Below are 18886 nucleotides of genomic sequence, written 5' to 3' on the forward strand. Positions count from 1 at the left end.
GTGAGCTGTGGGATTGGTTTTTAAACATTTTTTTTATTTTTTTATTTTTTCCTAATTGGAACGTCTTGGGTGCTGGGAAGGGAAAAAGGAAAGGACTGTACATTTTGGTAAATGAGCTGCCTCCCAGCTCTGATTACCTCCTGAATCCAGGGCAGATGAGGCCCTGTCTGCTTGGAGCTGTGACTTCCCTGTCTCACTGCGATTTGTCTCCATAAATAGCACCTTGGAATCAATTATCTGTTTGGGGGGCTTTTAGCAATATTTCTGCTTTCTGCTCATGTCATGTATCGTTCTTGAGAACACGTGAAGAATGCTCAGCTCCTTACAGGATTTGGGCTGTAATCAAGGCTGACACTGACTGGCATATTGTCAAATTGCACACGTATCATTTACTGTTAGACAACACTGGACATCCGTTAGTGTCTCTTGGCTAATGAAGAGTGTTGCCTCACATATTCTTACGATGGGAGTGTGAAGGATTCTTGTTGTAGCTGCCAGCTTTCATCATGCATGTGGATTGCAGAAGGTGGTACTCTAGGGATAATTGAGAATAGGAAGGTTGAAGATTTGCTGTGTTCTTCTGAAGCACTGGAATTACTTCCATTGGCTCAGGGCATTGTCTCCAGAACATTGCTTTATTTATTTATTCATTTATTTATTTATTTTTAAATAAATATTTGCTTACTCTGTGGTGGTTATTATTGCAGAATAAATATCTTGTTATTTCTAAAACTGTCAATCCACGTGTCTGTTCCAGGGCGATTTGATGAAACCGTGATTGAAGAAAGAAGGCAATGTGCTGAAGACCTGTTGCAGTTTTCTGCTAATATCCCTGCTCTCTACAGCAGCAAACAGCTTGAAGAGTTTTTTAAGGTTTGTTAGTATTTGCAAGAGCATTTTCCTTATTGATAGGAATAAAGTATACTGCTGATTCTGCTTTGTTTATAACAATAGAATGCCAACCAGCTGATCTGACATGCTTTCTGAAGCAACTGGCAGTTTTCTATTTACTCTCAAAATGTAGCTTTGAGGAAAAAACCAAAAAGGTGTATCATACTTCTAAGGTGGAAAGGTCTACAGGAACTTTAGGTGAAGGGATTTGGAATTCTTGCTTACCAAATGATGAGCAAAACCAGTGATGTTAAACCTGGATGATGTGGGGAAGCAATAAAAATTCTGCCATCAATTTGGCATGTAACTAGTTAAATATGCTACTTGCACAGCGTTATGAGAACCACTCACCAGAATACAGTTTAGGACAGTGAGTTGAGACTTTCTTTTCATTACATCTGAAGCAGTTAACTTTCAGTAGATTCTTCAAACCTCTTTATTTTCAGTACTTAGCTAATTCCAATATTCCACAGGCAGATAAGCATCAATTTGCTTGTAAACATGATAATAACTCCCTGAAATTAAATAAATGCTCATTTGGTTTAGATTGGGTTAAAAGTGTATTGACATGTTTAGTCTCTTTAAATGATACATGCAAAAGCAAGATTACAGCAAGGCTTACAAATTACAACCCGAGTTTATGGAACAGTTATTGCATAATAACGATATTTTTTGTTAAGCATTGGAAGTAATGCTAAATAGGAGAATGAATTTAAATATTTTTTAGTTTATTTCCATTTACACTTTTTAAAATTTATTTTTAAATACTTCCGTGCTTTTGGATATTTGTTTAGAACCGTTTTCATCTTTTGCTTAACTGAGGTATTGGTTTTAGCCTTCCAGTGAAAGCTAAAAGGCTAAAAGTGAAGGCTTTTCTGACTTTATGAGGCAATGAACAAACCTCAAATGGCATTCATTTTTATAGGAGTAAATATGTCTACAAGGAGATTTATGCAAGCTTGAACTCACGGTAGCTGAAGCTATGTTATGTTTTTCTGTAAGAAAGCCTCATGGTTTGATCAGTCACCAGGTCAGAATCCTTCAGCTCCATGTGTGAGTGGTTTTGTTGCTTGTCAGATTTCTGTGCATATAATCATGGAGAAATAGAGTTGGTCACTGAAGTCTTAGAAGGAACTGAGGGAGATGCTGTGTCTACCTATGTACTGCTGACTCCAGGAAAACAGACTACCGATGTGGAAATGTGCTGGAATAGTTCAAGACAGATTAGAAATGCCTTTGGAGGTGGTGCATTTATAATAAAAGTGCATGGAAGGGATGTACTTGAAATGCAAAGCAGAAAATTAAAAAAACAGTGACAAAATGACATCAATATAAACATAAAACAAAACATAAAGCAACAGCAAAAAAAAAAAAAAAAACAAACCCAAGGTGTAGGGAACCTGCTTTGGCAGGGGGGTTGGACTCGATCTCTGGAGATCCCTTCCAACCCCTACAATTCTGTGATTCTCTTTCCTCATGCAATTAACTGTTTCTTTTGATACTTTACCTATAATGCTTTCCAGGCTTAGAAGGGTACACTATCCTTATATGCTGGCCCGGGCCTTATCTTCTTTTGTCCAAAACTCAGGATATTAGATCCTGGTTAGGCTATTAATCTGATCCACAGACACTTCTGTGTGAGGGCCCTGCTGACCTAGGGAATTACCATGAAATGGCACAGACTCAAACCATAAGAGAGCTGGAGCATCACTGTTCTCTCCATGTAAAACTCCAGATCCTGTAGGTAGACCTGCTGCAGCCTGTGTGGTTCAGGACTTGTGTTACCACAGAAGCTGAAGTTGATACCTAAGTGGTCTGTGGCAAGCAACTGTGGCCTGAGCAAAAACCCTTGTTTTGCTTTGGTTCTTTAGAAGGAGTGCATTCTGAATTTTCATAGTCATAAAATCCCCAAGGTTGGAGAAGATCTCCAAGATCATCAAGTCCAACTGTCCACCTGCCACCAATATTTTCCCCACTAAACTGTGTTCCTTATTATAACATCTAAATGTTTCTTGAACACCTTCAGAAATGGTGTCTCAACCACCTCCCTGGGTAGCCTGTTCCAGCTCCTGAACACTCTTTCAGAGAAGTTTTTCCTAGTTTTATGTTGTGCAACGCGTGGAGTTTAGCTAGAAGGATTTGGTGAGGCTTACTGTCACTCATTTGTAGTGGAAATGGAAAGTCAGGGCTTGAAGCAGTGATTGAGCACCTGGTGGGAAGGCAGGGCCAACTCAGGAGAGCTCAGGTGCATGCAGTGCACTTGGGTGACTGCAAGGGGTAGAACCATGATCCACCTCTTTCCAGATCTCATTTAAGGGTTGGCAGTGGAGGCAAGGGTATCTTGCAGGAGATCCCTGTGTACTTGAGGCCTCCTGATGGTAAGCAGCTTCTTTCCTTTGTTTCTCTGTCTGTGGCTGCTGCATTTGAGCGTATCCTCACTTGCTGCAGCATGGGGCTTTGCTGCTATGCTGTCATTGCTGTGCTTTCTATTGCGTTACAGCGTTATGCCTATTGAAGTCTGTGAGAAATTATACCAGCTATTTTACATGGTTGTTGAATAGGTTAGAATGATACTAGGATTAAACTTCAAGCTAATTCTGCAGGTATGTATAGATTGATTAAGTGCATTAACTGAAAGTCACGGAACATTTACTGGTTAGAAAAGTTGATTTTGAATATCACTGCTATATAAAGGGATTTCCATAGAGCTCAGCAACTAATTTCTTTCCCTCTCTTCAGGGTGGAGAGGTACATGATGGATCTGAACTGATCGGTCCTGTTGAGCCTCTGTCTGACTCACTGACTGACAACCTATCTGACTGCAGCTCTGAAGGTTTGCTTCTTTCTGTCATGTGGCTTTATACCTTGATCTCTTTTAAAAGAGCACATAAATGACAAGTGTAAATGACAAGTGCTGCATTTGTACGTTTCTGTTTGCTTGATATGACAGATAAGTTGAAACTGGGATTTAAAAAAAGAAAAGTTCGGCTCAGCAGAACTCTGTCTGCTCTGCTAGAAGTTTGCTTATAACAGGACATTTTCTAGGAGTTTGTCTGGTCCACTTTAAATGTCCTGTTGCTCTGTTGTTCCAAAGAACTTCTTCAGGTATCAGTGGGAACTGACCTCTCTGGTGTAAATGTATGCAGTCCCACCTGATTCCAAAAGGTTGGGTAAGTGATCTGGTAGCATTCATGATGAATTGTGACTTAAGTCTCTGGTAGTAAAAATTTGCAGGGAACTTTAAAATCGTTTTGAGATTGATCAATAAGTATTTAGGTAACTTTGAGTTTGCCCAGAGCATGAAAAATAGGTCTAAGATTTGAATTGCTGTATTCATTTCAGAGAGTTCTTATTTAGCTGTTCGTGCCCTGGATGCCACCAGGGTTTAACTGCTGAGTAGAATCCAGAAGATATACTTAAAAATTATGCTCACAGTTTCTTGTGTATGAAACCTAATGTTGGCAAATAGGATTTGTTAAAGAGAGTAACAGCATGTAAGTATGTATTATTATAACAGATATACTTAAATTTGTAAGTAATACATGTATCCTTCAGATATTAAGTATACTAATGTCTTGCGACTCATACTTTCTTAAGTTTGAAACCAAACGTTGGCGAGTGGGATTTGGGAGAGAAAGTAACAGCTGTCTTTAAGGCCTCTAGATGGCAGTGGCAATACTCGGCTCTGAGTCCTCTCCCTGTTTGCATATAATTCTTCTAGTCTGATTATCATAGCTAGTTTGGACTAGTTCTCTGTTTTTGTGGGCTGACACAGCCTCCCCATGAGCACTGTTCCTCCAAACTGTGCTACTGAGAAGGGGCTTGTGTTTGCTTAACAGAAGTTGGTGTTTGCTAATAAGGTTCTGTTGTGTTTTCTCCGTTTTGCCTGTTCTTTTAAGACAAAGTTCACCCTGCAGAATACATGCGTGTTAATGGTAGAAGGATCAAACTGATGGGCTTTTTTTTTTTGAACCAAGATGAACAATAAATATCCTGCTTCTCTAACAGTTTGACAGTTCATGCTTTAAATACTTCTACAAGGATCTCTGTGCTTTTCAAGAGGGCAGATCTCAGAGCATCACAGTACTTTCTAATCTTGCTGACTGTCACTCATCTTCCTCTCTAGATATGTGAGACAATGTTCATCTGTCGAACCCCCTCTCCAAAGTTTTTCTATACCAGTTGCCACATTCTTTAGATAAATCCCCTTGGAACATCATCTTTTTTTTCCCCCTTTTTTTCTTCCTTCTGGTTTTACCACATTCATGCTTTCCTTCCAGAAATAAGCAGATGCAGTTCAGACTTTTCCTACCCCTCATGCTGGTTGGAAGCCCTGTGACTGCGATTTGTGTGGTGATGGAACTGGGTTTTATACCACTCCCCTAAGCAAAATTTATTATCTCAGGCTCTGTGCCATGCTAGCTCTGTTAGTGCAGCTTCTGGTCAAGTCAGCTGCAGGAGACAGCTCTGTTTGAAATATTCTTTGTAGATGTGTCCTGATTCATATAGTCTGGGAGACCAGTGCACCCTTTCCACAAAACACAGCCTGATAGTGGTAGGGCAAGGGGTAATGGTTTTAAGCTAATAGAGAGTACATTTAGATTGGATAGTAGGAGGAAATTCTTTACTCACAGAGTGGTGAGGTGTTGGAATAGCTTGCCTAGAGAGGCTGTGGGTCCTCCATCCCTGGAGGCATTCAAGGTGTTAGATGCAGCTTTGAGCAACATGGTCTAGTGGGAGCGGTCCCTGTTCATGGTGGAGGGTTGGAACTGGATGGCCTTCAAGGGTCTTGTTTCCATTCATTCACTCTCTTCTATTCATTCACCTTTGTCCATCAGTCAGCTCTGTTTGCACGTGCAGATTCCCTAACTTGTGATTTTTTTTTTTTTTCACTGAAGAAGAACATTTGGCACTTCTGAATGTAATTTCATAAATTCAGTCATGAACAGCCAAATTTAAGTTTATCTCTAACTTCGGCAGATGATACCTAATCACTCATATCCTAATGAATCTTCTGTCTTCCTCCAACTGGTCCGTTGTGAGGTTGCCTTCTTTATGTATTCATGAAGCTACAGTTTTCTTCTCATTGTAAACACTGCTGTGTTTTCCTCCCCTGAAAAGATCTGGAGCAGTGTCTTGAGAGCACCTGTGCACTCCTGTATTCTCCAGTAGTCTTGCACCACTGAATATTGTCATGGCTTGATTTTAGACCCAGTAATGACTGGTAATCTGTTTTTCTTCCTGCCTTTTTTTTTTTTCCCCTCTCACTTAGGTTAAATGATTTGCTAGCTCTGGAGAAGCAACATTTCTACAGTGCTTAGCAAATGTGTGTGCTTTCTCTCTACTCTTCCATAAATTGTAAACCTCCCTGTCTCCCCTTCACTTCTGAACTCTAGAGCTGCAAAATCAAAATGAAAGTTTGAGCTAGGTACCTTTGAGTCACCTCCTTGCTGCTACACATTCTTTTTGAAGAAGACAGAATACTTTTCCTGATAACATGCATAAACTCTTGACTCTGTTGATAATACAGAAGAAAACAAGACAGCCGGTTCTAGCTCAAAATTTACTTTTGTTGCTTGTACAAACAGCTAAATGCCTTGACCTTCTTGCTTGTTTTATTGCTTCAGTAGGTACATGTGCCAAGGTGATAAAACAAACTGCTACGTGATATCCAGGTGGCACTGCCAAATTCATTGCTCGCTCCATATGTCTCATGCAGAGTACTATTCTGTAATGACATTTTTTGAGACTGAAACCTGGCATTTTTTTCTTAGTTTGTAGATGTAGGTCCCAGCTTTGAAGACTCTTCTGTTGTAAGTCTTGTTAACTGTAAATCATTACAATGGTGTGAGATAGGGATTAAAGTCCTATTGTTGTTGAAATTAGGTGGGTTGGAGTGCTGAGGTTTGAGTTAGCCATCCTAAGCAAATGACTGTGTTCTGATTTTAACCTTGGTGGCAGCCAGAAATGGCAAGTCTGACTTTGCTGTCAGTTTCAATGGTGTGCTACCAAATGGATATCTCTGATAGCCAGTTCAAGAGCAGTTTCACATTACATACTTTTACCTGCAGCAGGGCCATATCTTTTGTTTTTGATGGCAAGTGAACATCTAATCTGTTATGCAAAAGGGTATCAGAACCATTTTTATCGTTCTTGTCTTTTTCAGTTCGGAAAGACTTAAGTGGACTTGATGATGTGACGCTTACAAGCCAGTCGGAATGTGGAGGTGAGCGCTGAAGTTTCAATTAGTTTTGTGGAGTTCGAATTATTAAAGAGTCATAATTATGGATGGACACCTTATGTGGATGATGATTCACACAGAATGGTGTGCATGTAAAATATCTTTGCCACTTATTCCCAAATAACTCTTCTAGGTTTCTGTAGTTTGAAGTTACTGAAGATCAGTTTGAAGTAAGTGTGTATGCTTGTGGCAAATGTAAAATAAAATAAAAGCTGTGAAATTCCAGTGAAAGAGGCGTAATCCATTTTTTAGCACATCTTAACAATGGAAGAATAGTATATATGGTAGTCATGAATTAGAGTGCTGCGTGATGCAGAAGCTGACAAACTGTGAATTTGAAGTCCTAATTGAATCATTTTGGGATGTTTCATTTCACTGATTTAAAACAGTATATACAGAGAGATCTTGCAACAATGATCTGGCTTCTGCTATTCTAACAGCAATCACACAGGGAGGTTTAGCTTCCTGGGCTCCAGCAGTGAGCAGGCTTTGAAGGTTAAAGTTGGGTGTTAGATGTTTGTCTCTTCTTTCCCTGTATTAAAATGAAGAATTGCTCTGCAGAGTTTGTAGCTAACTTTTTAAAGAACCATATCTCTGGTTACTCAAAAGCCATTTTTAAGTTGGAAACTTTTTGTGCGCAAAGTCTTCGGAAGTTGGAAAGGTGAAAAGAAGGCTAAAATATTTGAATGTGATAAAGAATGTTGAATATTCCTGCGGTATATAATGTAGAGTAATAAATGTCTGTCTTGTCGTGCTTTCAGGCTTCTCCAGTGACAGCGACCTGATCTCTTTGACAGTTGATGTAGACTCTCTTGCTGAATTAGATGATGGAATGGCATCCAACCACAGTTCTCCCAGTAGAGCTGTTGGCCTTTGCCATACTTCTGAGCCCCCAGTACAAAGCGCTGTGGCATCTGAGCAGGAGTGGAGCAAACCTGAAGGAGAAAGGGAGAGCCATGGTCTGTTTTCTGGAAGCCTGAAACCCAAGCCTGGCAAACAAGATTACTTAGAGAAAGCAGGCGAGTTGATAAAGCTGGCCTTGAAAAAGGAGGAAGAAGAAGACTACGAAGCTGCTTTCAGCTTTTATAGAAAGGGTGTTGATTTACTTCTGGAAGGTGTTCAAGGTATGGATCTTCCCATATTGTTTGTTTTACCTTTGGTTATGGGTATTTGATTATGGTATTTCCTTAGTTACATCTGCTTATTGTGTTGCAAGGAGGTGATATGAAATGCAGAAAAATGTGTGCCTGGCTTTCATCTGCTTGATAGCTGTTGTGCTTGCAAGATAGAGAGAAATCTTTCTCTTTAAGACTTGAATAATAAGCTAGGGTCTAATCTTCCAAGTGCCATATATCTCCTACTCAAAATTGCAGCACAACCTCTGACTTGCAGGTAAGTAGCAAAGTGCTCCACTTTTGTCTCTTTCCTTTTTATTACCTAGGCATTAATTAATGTGTGGCACTTGCAGCACTGTTGAAACATTATTTAATTTACATGGTTAAGTGAGGATTAATTATCCCCATTTTACACATGGGGAGAGGCAGACTCAGGTTAACTTTTCAATCACAACAGGATTAGAAGTATTCTTGGCTCACAGCCTCTTGCTTCTTTCATTTAACTGTTCTCCTTTTTCTAGCTAAAAGATGCATAAAAATTTACATGCTTATGCTGCTGGAGGAGAACAGGATTTTTTTTCAGAAGACTTTGATGCATCAGTATATCTGCAAAAACCATTGTTAACTGATGAAGTGCAACACCATGTAAACTTCTGTAGAGTCTCCTTGTACCCTGTCAGTCAAGGGACAGTTTTATCCCCTTCCATCTCTAGTTCTTGAGAATCTAGAGGGATAACCTCATGTATTTGCATTTTGTTCAACAACAGAATAAAATGACCACAGGAAGAGATCTGTTGTTTCCTGGAGTGAATTCAAGGTCTGTGTATTGTGCTTCTGTTTGACACAGATCAAATGAGTGAGATTAGAATTGTGGCATTGTTTAACAGCATACAGCACATGAATATTTTGCTGCTCCAGAGCTGAACTTAAATGCTAATGTACCAAAGTATGTACAAGTGGAATCCTGTTCTCCATCTGAGTACAGAGCTCAGCAGTGGTCTAAGCCCTGTGAACAATTGTAGGAATGGAACTTAACCTACTGAGCTGCTTTAATGGAGACTAGAAGAAAATAATGGATAAGTTAACAATGAAGGCTGAAGGTGTGCACTTTACGTAAAATGTCAGTTAACTTTCTGGCAAAAGGGAATCCACCTCTTTTTTTTTGTGCTGTCCCAGTGGTTGTCAGTAGGGCTGCTGCTTTGCTGCTTGTCATGGCTTGTCGATGTAATCAAAATGCCTTCCCTTGGGAATAGAAATGTGTACAGACTGGTTCTGGGTAGGCATCTCATCATTTTCCTTTCTCTGTCACTCTGCATGGATGCGGAGATAGTGGGGAAGTTGATGGTCATCCTCTGCTGGGCACTTAGCTTAGATTTGCATGAATCCAGCTCATCTTGTGCTCTCTTCTGAGCTTAAAAAGTGTGCTTAATCGTCTATAAAGACAGTTTGAAAAGCCCCACACAAAAAACTGAAATAACAGAAAAGCCCAATCCAGGAGTTAGCTCTTGTACATTTAATTAGTGGGTGGTATGTTTAACACTGATTTGTGAATATTCGCTGTGTGTTGCAATAAAAAGTCCCCATCATTTCAGCAATACTGGTTATGTAGTTCATGTGGATAATAATGTGCCTGTTTTGAAGATGAGGGTGGTGCAGCTGTTGCCAAATGCCTCTTGTCTTTTGCCATTTGGTATTTTTATCCTTTTTTGTCTAAATTAGCCTATGTATTTTTTGAAAGTGAAACACAGCATTCGTACATAGTTACACACCAGTCTAAAGTGACTGTACCTTTCAAAGCAGACATGTATTGTCTGCAAATGCAGCCTTTCTTTAGGTCGAACTGAAAGTGGCTTTTGCATGTAAAATGGCAGTACATGCTTTTGCCACATGGTGGCACCAAGGAAATAGGAATTGACACTTACCATTGGAAAATGTAACATGTACCAGAGGAAAAAAGAACCGTCATTCATCCCTTGTTTGAAACTTCTCTGAGAATTACTGTGGAAGTGAAATGCCTCCACGCACTGATTAGGCATATCTAAAAGATAAAGATCTCTCTGTTACCTGCCGCCTCCTTTAGGCTTGGCACGAGAAGTTCTTACTTCTTAAATCTACGTCTTCAAAATCACGTATGAGTAAGTTTATTACTGTGAGTTTACAGACTTATTGTTTAGTTAGGAGTAGCATGCTTCCATAAAGGCAGCTGGGGCAGCTCATCTGTCATGCTCCCAGTGACCTCAGCTCTCTGAGTTGGTGTATTTCTACAGGATGAGACGAGGTGTTGCACAGGCTTACACCAAAGAAGTGTCCATCTTGAGTTCATTTTCAATTATCTGTGCATAGTGCTGTCACTTACACTGTGCGTGCTGTATGTGTATTTTCCTCTGCTAGTCTCTTGTGGACTTTTAGTACAGAATCCTTCCATGTCCTGTTTTACAGTCCTGCTGCAAGACTGGATGTGTGCCACTTGGGAGATGAAGGCAGTGTACGCTCTGAGAGGCTGTAGTATAACTTGGTCTCTGGACATCTGCCCTACAAATGTCTTGGGCCTGGTTCTGCTCCATATACATATTCAACGCTGAACATATTTGCCAGTGGGAAGGAGAACAAATTCCTGGAATGGCACCTGAGGGCTCTGCTGCTCCTGAACTACCTGCACCTCTTGTAACTTCCCATTTCCTCGCTGCCAGAGCTCCCTCACATTTGCACAAAGGGAATGATTGCCATCATTTTCTTTTTCTTTGAAATATGCAGATCCTGATCCCCTCTTGTGTTTTCTGGAACCTGCTGTGTGCAGGATTTTGGCACTTTCACAAAGCAGGTTTGTAAAGATTGTGTAGCTGGTTGAGCTGAAACCTTCAGAAATTCAAGTTGGGAGTGAGTATTCCTGACTTGCTTGAGAATTTCAAATTTTCATACTTTTTAACCATACTAGAAAATAAATACGCTAATTGATAGAAACTTTGGTTCACTGTTATAGCTGCTCATTTGTTTTATTAGCATGTCAGAGTACTTTGAGGTCAATGCATTGCTTCAGGCCCAGTGGTGGAAAAAATGCACTTATCGATTGCAAGCCACCAACTTCTAGGCTGGAAATCAACTGTGTTTTGTACGAAGTTAGTGCTTTCCTGACTTCGATGCAGAAAGTAATTTGTGTTAGGAAAAAATTGATTAGGGGCCTGAAATTATGGAAAAGGATATTTGGAATAAAGAAGGGAGTCCTGCTCCTTCTGGTGTGAATTGCTCCTCTTTCTTCAACTCCCACCTAGTTGTTCTCTAGTTGTATCCATTATGGATCTTGGCTGTAAAAACATAGTTAATGCTGTTGCATGTTGCTGCATTTAAATCACTTCAAGCATGTGATGGAGCAAGAAAAGCCACAGCAATATTGTGATACTGTGTAGAAAAGTACAAACTCTGTTCCCTGAGGCTTAGAATACAAACTTGTCCATTCCTAGACTGCTACATATGAGGCTCTTTGTTACATATTAACATCTGAAGGTGTATGATCCATTTGCTTTGTCATAGATCTAGGGTGTTTGTGTTAGCAGCTGGGGCTAAGCACAATTAATAGTTATTTACTGTGTGAGGCTGGTTCAGCTAGGCAATGTGGACATCGTTGCATGAAGTGCATGGTACGTAAGTCAGCTTTGCAGCCACAAGTATATTTCCCAGGTATTTCTGTTTTGTGCTGGTTATCTACAGCTCCTAGATAAGCTGTTGGTGTCTTTGAAAGCAGGCTGTGAATGTCGATTTCTCACTGCTCCGTGCTATTTTCATGTTTATCCAGTAAACAGAGCTGGAACAGAAATTACACAAATTGTTGGAACCTTGATACAATGACTTTGACTTTTAACCCAGAAATGCATATACAGTGAAATACTGGGAATACTTTAGACAGCTAGGTGATATTTCTGGATATACTGAAAACAAACCGACTTGTTTCTAATTACTGGAATTATGATGGACTATGATCTGAGCTTGTGATGGAGCCAGGAATGCAAACAGGAGCATGACTAACAGAATGCCAGACAGTGCTTTGTGAAGAGAGGAGAAAAGCCGTGGCTTTTCCATGAGCATGCTTCTGGCTTCCAGATTAAAAAGGACCTTTGCTTGTTTGTTGAATAATACTTATGAAACCAACTTCTGTCCAAAGCAGTAGCTATGTTAAAGGAATATAACCTGTGAAGTCTTAGGAGTAGTATTTCTTGTTGAGAGTGGCAATCTCTATGCAGTTTTTGAGCTACACAGTGATTGTGCCAGATGAGAGCATCTTTGAGGAAACAATAGACCTGTTTTCTAAGAGCTATCAGTGTGAGTTTGTTGGCATCAAGCAAATGCAAATGAGGATCCTTGCATTCCAATTGCAGGATTATTTATGCTAATGCTATGTATTTGAGATCCTGTTGAAGAGATGAGGAACAGTTAATTTTTGCAAGACAGAGCCCTAGAGGACATCAGGACGCCTTGGGCTGTGAGATGATGGAGATGATGATGATGTCTGCAGGAAAAGAAGGTTGTGCTGGGTTCTGCCAGGGAAGATTAATGGCAGCGTTAGTGGCAGAATTGAGGTTTTCCCCCAGCCAATCTCAGACCTCTGTGCTCAGATGATGCATCATGACTGTCTCCTTATTCCTTGTTGTGACTTCCACTGAGCTTGGAACCAGCCAAGACAGGAACTTCCTGCCCTAAGTACTTCCAAAGGAGCTGGAAAGCCATTATATCCTAGTAGACTAGGAGGATGCTATAGGACCATTTGGATTTAGCTTTTTAAACAACAGTGCAAAATGTTACCTCTTGACATTACAACTTCTGTTCTAAAACAGACTAGTTGTTTTAGCAGTACTTGTCTACTGGTAAGCAGCTGGATTAAGAAGGAATATTGAAAATATTGTGGTTTGCTTAAAAAAAGTCATCTAATTCCAGCGTGCTTTCAGGGATGCTGAAATTCTTGCTAATGTGGGCCATGAGCTATTCATAACTGAAATGTGCTGACTTCCAAGCCTGTTGCAGACCATATAGAGCCTCAGAGAAGATTAGTGCTACAGGATTTGTAACTGCAGGGCAGATGTTGGATAGATCACCCTGAGCAAAGTCATTCCGTATGCACACAAACTGGGTTTAGACACACCATCACGGCTAAGCAGTAAAATATGGCATCTGCTAGTAAAGTATGGTGAAGTCTAGTATGTAAATGCAACCAGATTGAGGTGTGTAAAGGAATACTCAAGACAGGGGTCCATTTTAAACTTCGAGACTTCTCTGCACAAAATGCTGAGAAAGATCTGGTGTTTACCTTCTGCAGGTTGGTACCCATACAATATGTGTGGATAAATTGTGGTGCTAACTAAGCCAGTGTGTGGGGCACGTTGCAGAGGTGACATTGAATGCAGTCCCATAGCATTTGATTGTAATGGAGTGAATAAACATGTCTGAAGGTAGAACATAAGCATCTGTACTTTCTTCTCTCTTCTGGAGGGCAGTGTCGGCTTGGTGTTGATTCAGCCTTTCCAAGATTTCTGAGTTTGTCCTCATGGCAGTTCCTCACCAGGTTGCTGATCACGCCCAGCCTCTCTGATAGACCTCCCTGCCTGCGCAGCCTTCTGTCTGGGCTGTCATTAGGCAGCACTTAGCTGCAGCAATGTGTGTTAATCTTTACTTCTGCTTTGCGTTGTTTTTAACCTCCTATCAGAAGACCCCTAGCGGTTACCATGCTTTCTTCCAGCACAATGTAAACACATCAGGCTCACCTAGGTGGTGGTACGTCTGTCCAGGTGAGAAAACTAACTGAAGTCTCTGACTGCAGAATTAAATGCCTCAGGCCGTGTAGGTGAATTAAGGGTCAATTCCTTTAGCTAAGAAAGAAGAGCATAGAGAAGTTTGAAAGTCTTTTCCTCTCTTTCATGGTGGTGGTCTGTGTAAATTCTTTCACTGCTGTGGCTTTCGAAGTGCTTTTCTATTTCTGTGGCCCATGTGTTGGAGGAGCTGCTGCTGTCACCATTTTGTTTCCCCTCTATGCTAGGATGCCATTGCTTATCCTTCTGTCTTACAGCAGTCACAGGTTTATTTTCCTTTTTCCTCTGTAGTTTTACAGGAAAGTGTTCAAGGTTATTTCTCATGTTGTGAGGTCTTACTTTGGTGAAATGCCTTGCAGCTGAAGTCTGAAAGTTTTAGCAGATGGATGGGAAATTAGTCTTTTCTTCCCTGTAGCACTGTATGACCATTCCTTTTAGGTTTTTTTTTTTTACAGTTAGTCACACATGCATGAGGAAGGCTGCCATCTTGTGTGTTTAACGTGAAGTTGTGTGAATAAACAGATGTTTGTTGGTTAGCATTTCTGGAAAGCTGCTTTTTTATGATGTCGAGTGTTACTGTATCCTGGTGACTGGTCATTCAAATGCATTTTGTCTACACCATTATTCTGTATAATCTTAACTTTTGCACATATGCCAGTATTTTCTTTCCAGGAAAGTATTTACCTAAATATTCACACCACTGGCTTGTAACCTTACATTCGTGACAGCAAATGGAATTGGTAACCTCGCAGGGAGTGAAGATCTGTGAGTGTTTTGAGCAATGTGCAATAAAATAAATGTACAAAATATACAGAGCATACCAGAAAATTGGAAGAAGAATTCTTACACGTTTATTCACTGTCACACAGTTGTGCTTTAGCTTGTGTGGTTTTAAAGGACAGTGGGGTACTCTCTGGTGCCTTCAGGAAGGGAAAAAGAATAAGTCTGAGAAATATGGTGCATCCTAACCTCTTTTAGGAGGAAAAAAAGCACTTCAAACTTTTTTTTACCATAATAGGGCTTAACTTTAGCTTTATTTATTTTTTAATATTTACTGTCTTTCTTTCAGCAGTGGAATTTAGCCACCACCCCAAAGATAATCACCATGAATTTATTATATAGCATACTGGAGATGAGGAGCCAGTGGGCTTATTTTGCAAATCCGAATTGCCACCTGCTGCTAAAATCTGTAGCATCTTCCCTTGATGCTGAGGTGTCCATCTACTCCAGCACCTGCCACGTTTCACTTAAGTAATTGTTTGAAAATTAAAGGTTACCCACTTTCCTGTGAAAGTTTGGAGACTTGTTCCTAAATCCGCAGCTCTTCCCATTCCTGAAATAAATGTTAGGGTTATAAAAGTATGTCCAAAGTGGTCACAAATCTGTGCTGGATTATGACTTGCATTGTCACTTACAGTGGGCCTGAGCTTTTGTTTGGCTAATATGGACAAAGGAGTCAGCTTCACATGATGTAAGAAGTGTTTGCCCTAAGAAGAACAGAGGTCCTCTTGAACCAATTAGGCAAAAATAACAGCTGGGCTACCCACTAATAAGGAAGGTGCTGCTAAACCTCTTTTCATTGTGAGAAGAAATAAATCTTTTAAGGCTTACTCCCTTGCATTTTTATAGAGAGCAATTCTTTGAAAAATTCAGCGATCCAGCTGGGTGATATGTGCAGGAAGACTGTGAAGAAGATAAAGAAACTTTTAAAAATAAAAAATGGTATTATAGCTATTAGATTTGGCAATTATAAATGTTTCATTGAAGATTTCAGTATTTAGAGAAAGTTTTACCATTTAAATTGTTAAGTACATCGAGTTTGGGGTTAGCACAACAGGCAGTCTTCCACAAGTTCCTTGTAGCCTGCAAGAGGACATTCCTTCCTGGAGCAAATCGCTTCTGATACCCTCTTAAACAAAGGCAGCCCACATGTATTTTTAGTAAGTCTGAGAAAAAAGCAGGAAGATTTGGAATATGGAGGTTACAAAGGATCGGGACAAGTGATGCTAACTTTGTACCTCTTCTGTGGAAATATGCACAGCGTCAAGCAGCTGGTTAGGTAGGGAGCTTGCTGTTTGGGTTGGGGAGTAGTTTGGAGGAGGTCAGACATGACGGAAGGAATATCTGGAATTCCTAGGTGGGTAATATATACTGTGATTTAGTAGATGTGTAATATAGTATATGTTAAGGGCAAGTAACGTGCAGTGCTATTTTTGTTTGTTACCATCTGTAAGATAAGCATCCATCCTGGATCTGTGGAGAAGACTAGTTAAGGATCAGAGCAAGTTTGAAGGCACTTCGACGCATCCATAACATGCTCTGTTAATACTCTAGATTACCTGGGGGGAAAAGGGGACAGATTTCTCCACGGTGCTAATCGTAAAATCATTTGAGTTGAAAGGGACTTTTAGAGGCCATCCAGACCGACTCCCCTGCAAGGAACAGGGACAACTGCAGCTCAATCAGGTGCTCAGAGCCCCCCCGCCTGACCGCGAATGTCTCCAGGGAAGGGGCATCCACCACCTCTTGATATCTACCAGAGATTTTTATTTTTCACTTTGTATTTGCAAGTTATAATCCCCTCTCCGTAGCTTTTTTTCCTGACACCTGAACATAAGGCATTTACCTACATGATAATATCGCAGGAGATGTGATACCTGAGAAAAAACAGCTAGCTCACCTTAACACACAGTGCTTCACCATTAAATTAGCGGATCATTCAGAGCAAGAAAATTAGCTCTTCTGAGCAAGAAAGCTGCTTGTAATATTGCTAGCTTCCCAGATGCTACTGCAGGGTGCATATTCGGTGGAAATGTTGCTTCTCTGTATTTTGCATTCAGATCAATGGTCTATAGGAAAACAAGCCTGCAAGTCACAGATGAACTTGGTGGCACGATTATTCTGATATTTGTGGTTTTCCTCTATCAAACCCTCAAGATCATTTGAATGTTGTTAGGAACGTCTGTTTTTGTAAATATATTATAGCTGAGCTGTCCTTAGAAATAAAAATTAAAGAACAAATTTTAATTCGTTGGCTGCTGTCCTAATGTCCTGGCTACTGTTAGTTTGGTCAGCGGGTGGCCCGGTCAGCCTTTCCAAAGCCAATTTTCATTTTAAGATATTTTTATTTCTTTGAAATAGGCAAAGCCTTTGGAAAATGAGGGAGCAGCCTGCTCGCGCTTGTGTAGATGAAGGCTTATATGTGCAACAAAGTAGCTGTAGAGTTTTTATATTCTGTTTGCAGTAATAGTAAACAGAGCATCTAAAATAACCACTTGCACATTGCAACAAACACATCATCATTTGCTTAAAAAGAGTTATAATTACAGTTGACGAAGCATGGACACCATAAAAAATGCATTAGTTTGGCTTGACACATTAATTACCTGTTTTTGCAGATGTTTTTATATATTGTTGTGTGAACAGTTTACAAAATAATTACAGGAAAGTCATATGGAAAATAAACTAAGTGGGTGGTTTCTCGCCTTAATATTTTCATTCATGTGAATCTGTGTGAGGCACAGCTGCTCCGTAGCAAATGCAGAGGGAGAGAGAGGGAGGAATCTTGAGGGGGTTTTTATTCAGGTCTCTGTGATCAGCATCGCTACACTTTATATTGTGCTTTAGCAGTGTAGTTTTTAAACATGTAAAATGACATTGCTGATTTAATCCCAGTGATCAGGAGCGGGGAAAAGCTTTGATCCTGATCAGATGAAACATAAATCTTCTAGTATCTAGGAAAATAAATGAAAAATCAATATTATTTTAAGCAGGATGATCTTTTATGAGCAGTTGTAAAGATTCATCAAAGGCTTTGACACAGTTTAAACATTTCCTGTTTGCTGCCATTTAAAGAAAAACGCCTTTCAAGTTATAAATTGTAATTAAAGAGAGATACTTCTTTAGATTATTGCAGGCTAACCGCAGAATGAAAATAGGAACTCAGTGTGTTCATGCAGTGGTAAAATCAAAAGATCTTCACTCGAAATAAATGCGTTGATTCTTTGAAGAACACGCATTTGTTTCACTTTACAAAATATTATAACAAAATGTGATATTGCCATTTTGAAAAAATATGCATAGTCTGTCTCACAGCTGAAGCATCTATCAGAGGCAGAGATTTTTTCTAGCACTGTGTTCTAATGCTTTATTTAAATGAAGCGGTTGATAAATTGAAATCGATGAAATTAAATAAATGGTAAAGATTATTTTTAGTATAATGAGACTTTTATTATTAGGCATCACCCTGTGCTAAGACTTTTTGAAGTAATATTTTCTCTACTCCTGTAGAATTTGTATCCTCTACTTCGTTACAGATTTCCATGAAGCATTGACTGGCTAAATGGGAAATTACATTGGAATATGGCTTTTCTTTTTTTCCTTTTCATTTGCTTTGTTAAACTAATATAAATAAAAATCCTGTTCTAAGAATCCAGTTCCCCAACTCCCACTCAAACATACACCTTATTACAGGATTCCTAGGGATGGAACTGATAATGATCTTGATCATGAATAAGATACAAGAACTCATGGAGTTTGTGAATTTGCACCCTCTTAATGGCTGAAGATTTTAATGACTGAACAGTTTGTGAATGTTTTTTAACAAATTACTCAGGAAGGGAAACTAGAAGGAAAACTGAAATTAATGTCTTGTGAAAGTAGGGAGAACAAAGACAGCTCTAAGGGGACAGCCTATCTTGTTTGCGTTAATTACTGTAAAATTACTGAAGCATTGAAAAAAGGCAATAAACATCCAAACTAAATACACATAACTAACAATTAAGCAGTAAGCTTGACTTTTATGATAGCCTTAGACACTAGCCTAGCAGTTTTCTACCAGTTTG

General features: G+C 39.7%; 1 protein-coding gene across 8 annotated transcripts in view; it reads left to right on the forward strand.

Annotated features, from left to right (window-relative positions):
• Positions 1–18886, forward strand: part of RPS6KC1 (ribosomal protein S6 kinase C1) — an 86530-nt gene that overhangs the window by 14883 nt on the left and 52761 nt on the right. For 7 of the 8 annotated variants that reach the window (XR_008206238.1, XR_008206234.1, XM_052681002.1 and 4 more), the window contains exons 4-7: positions 758–873; positions 3631–3724; positions 7058–7117; positions 7894–8256. Coding sequence is in view for 6 of the 8 variants with exons in the window: in XM_052681002.1 (XP_052536962.1) it covers positions 758–873; positions 3631–3724; positions 7058–7117; positions 7894–8256 (633 nt within the window). In the remaining 2 variants the exon portion in view is untranslated. Of the gene's footprint in view, positions 1–757; positions 874–3224; positions 3270–3630; positions 3725–7057; positions 7118–7893; positions 8257–18886 lie in introns of those variants that run through there. The other variant, XM_052681004.1, reaches the window with a different exon arrangement.

The sequence above is a fragment of the Tympanuchus pallidicinctus genome, unplaced genomic scaffold (assembly GCF_026119805.1).
Source record: "Tympanuchus pallidicinctus isolate F22 unplaced genomic scaffold, pur_lepc_1.0 scaffold1, whole genome shotgun sequence".
NCBI lineage: Eukaryota > Metazoa > Chordata > Aves > Galliformes > Phasianidae > Tympanuchus > Tympanuchus pallidicinctus.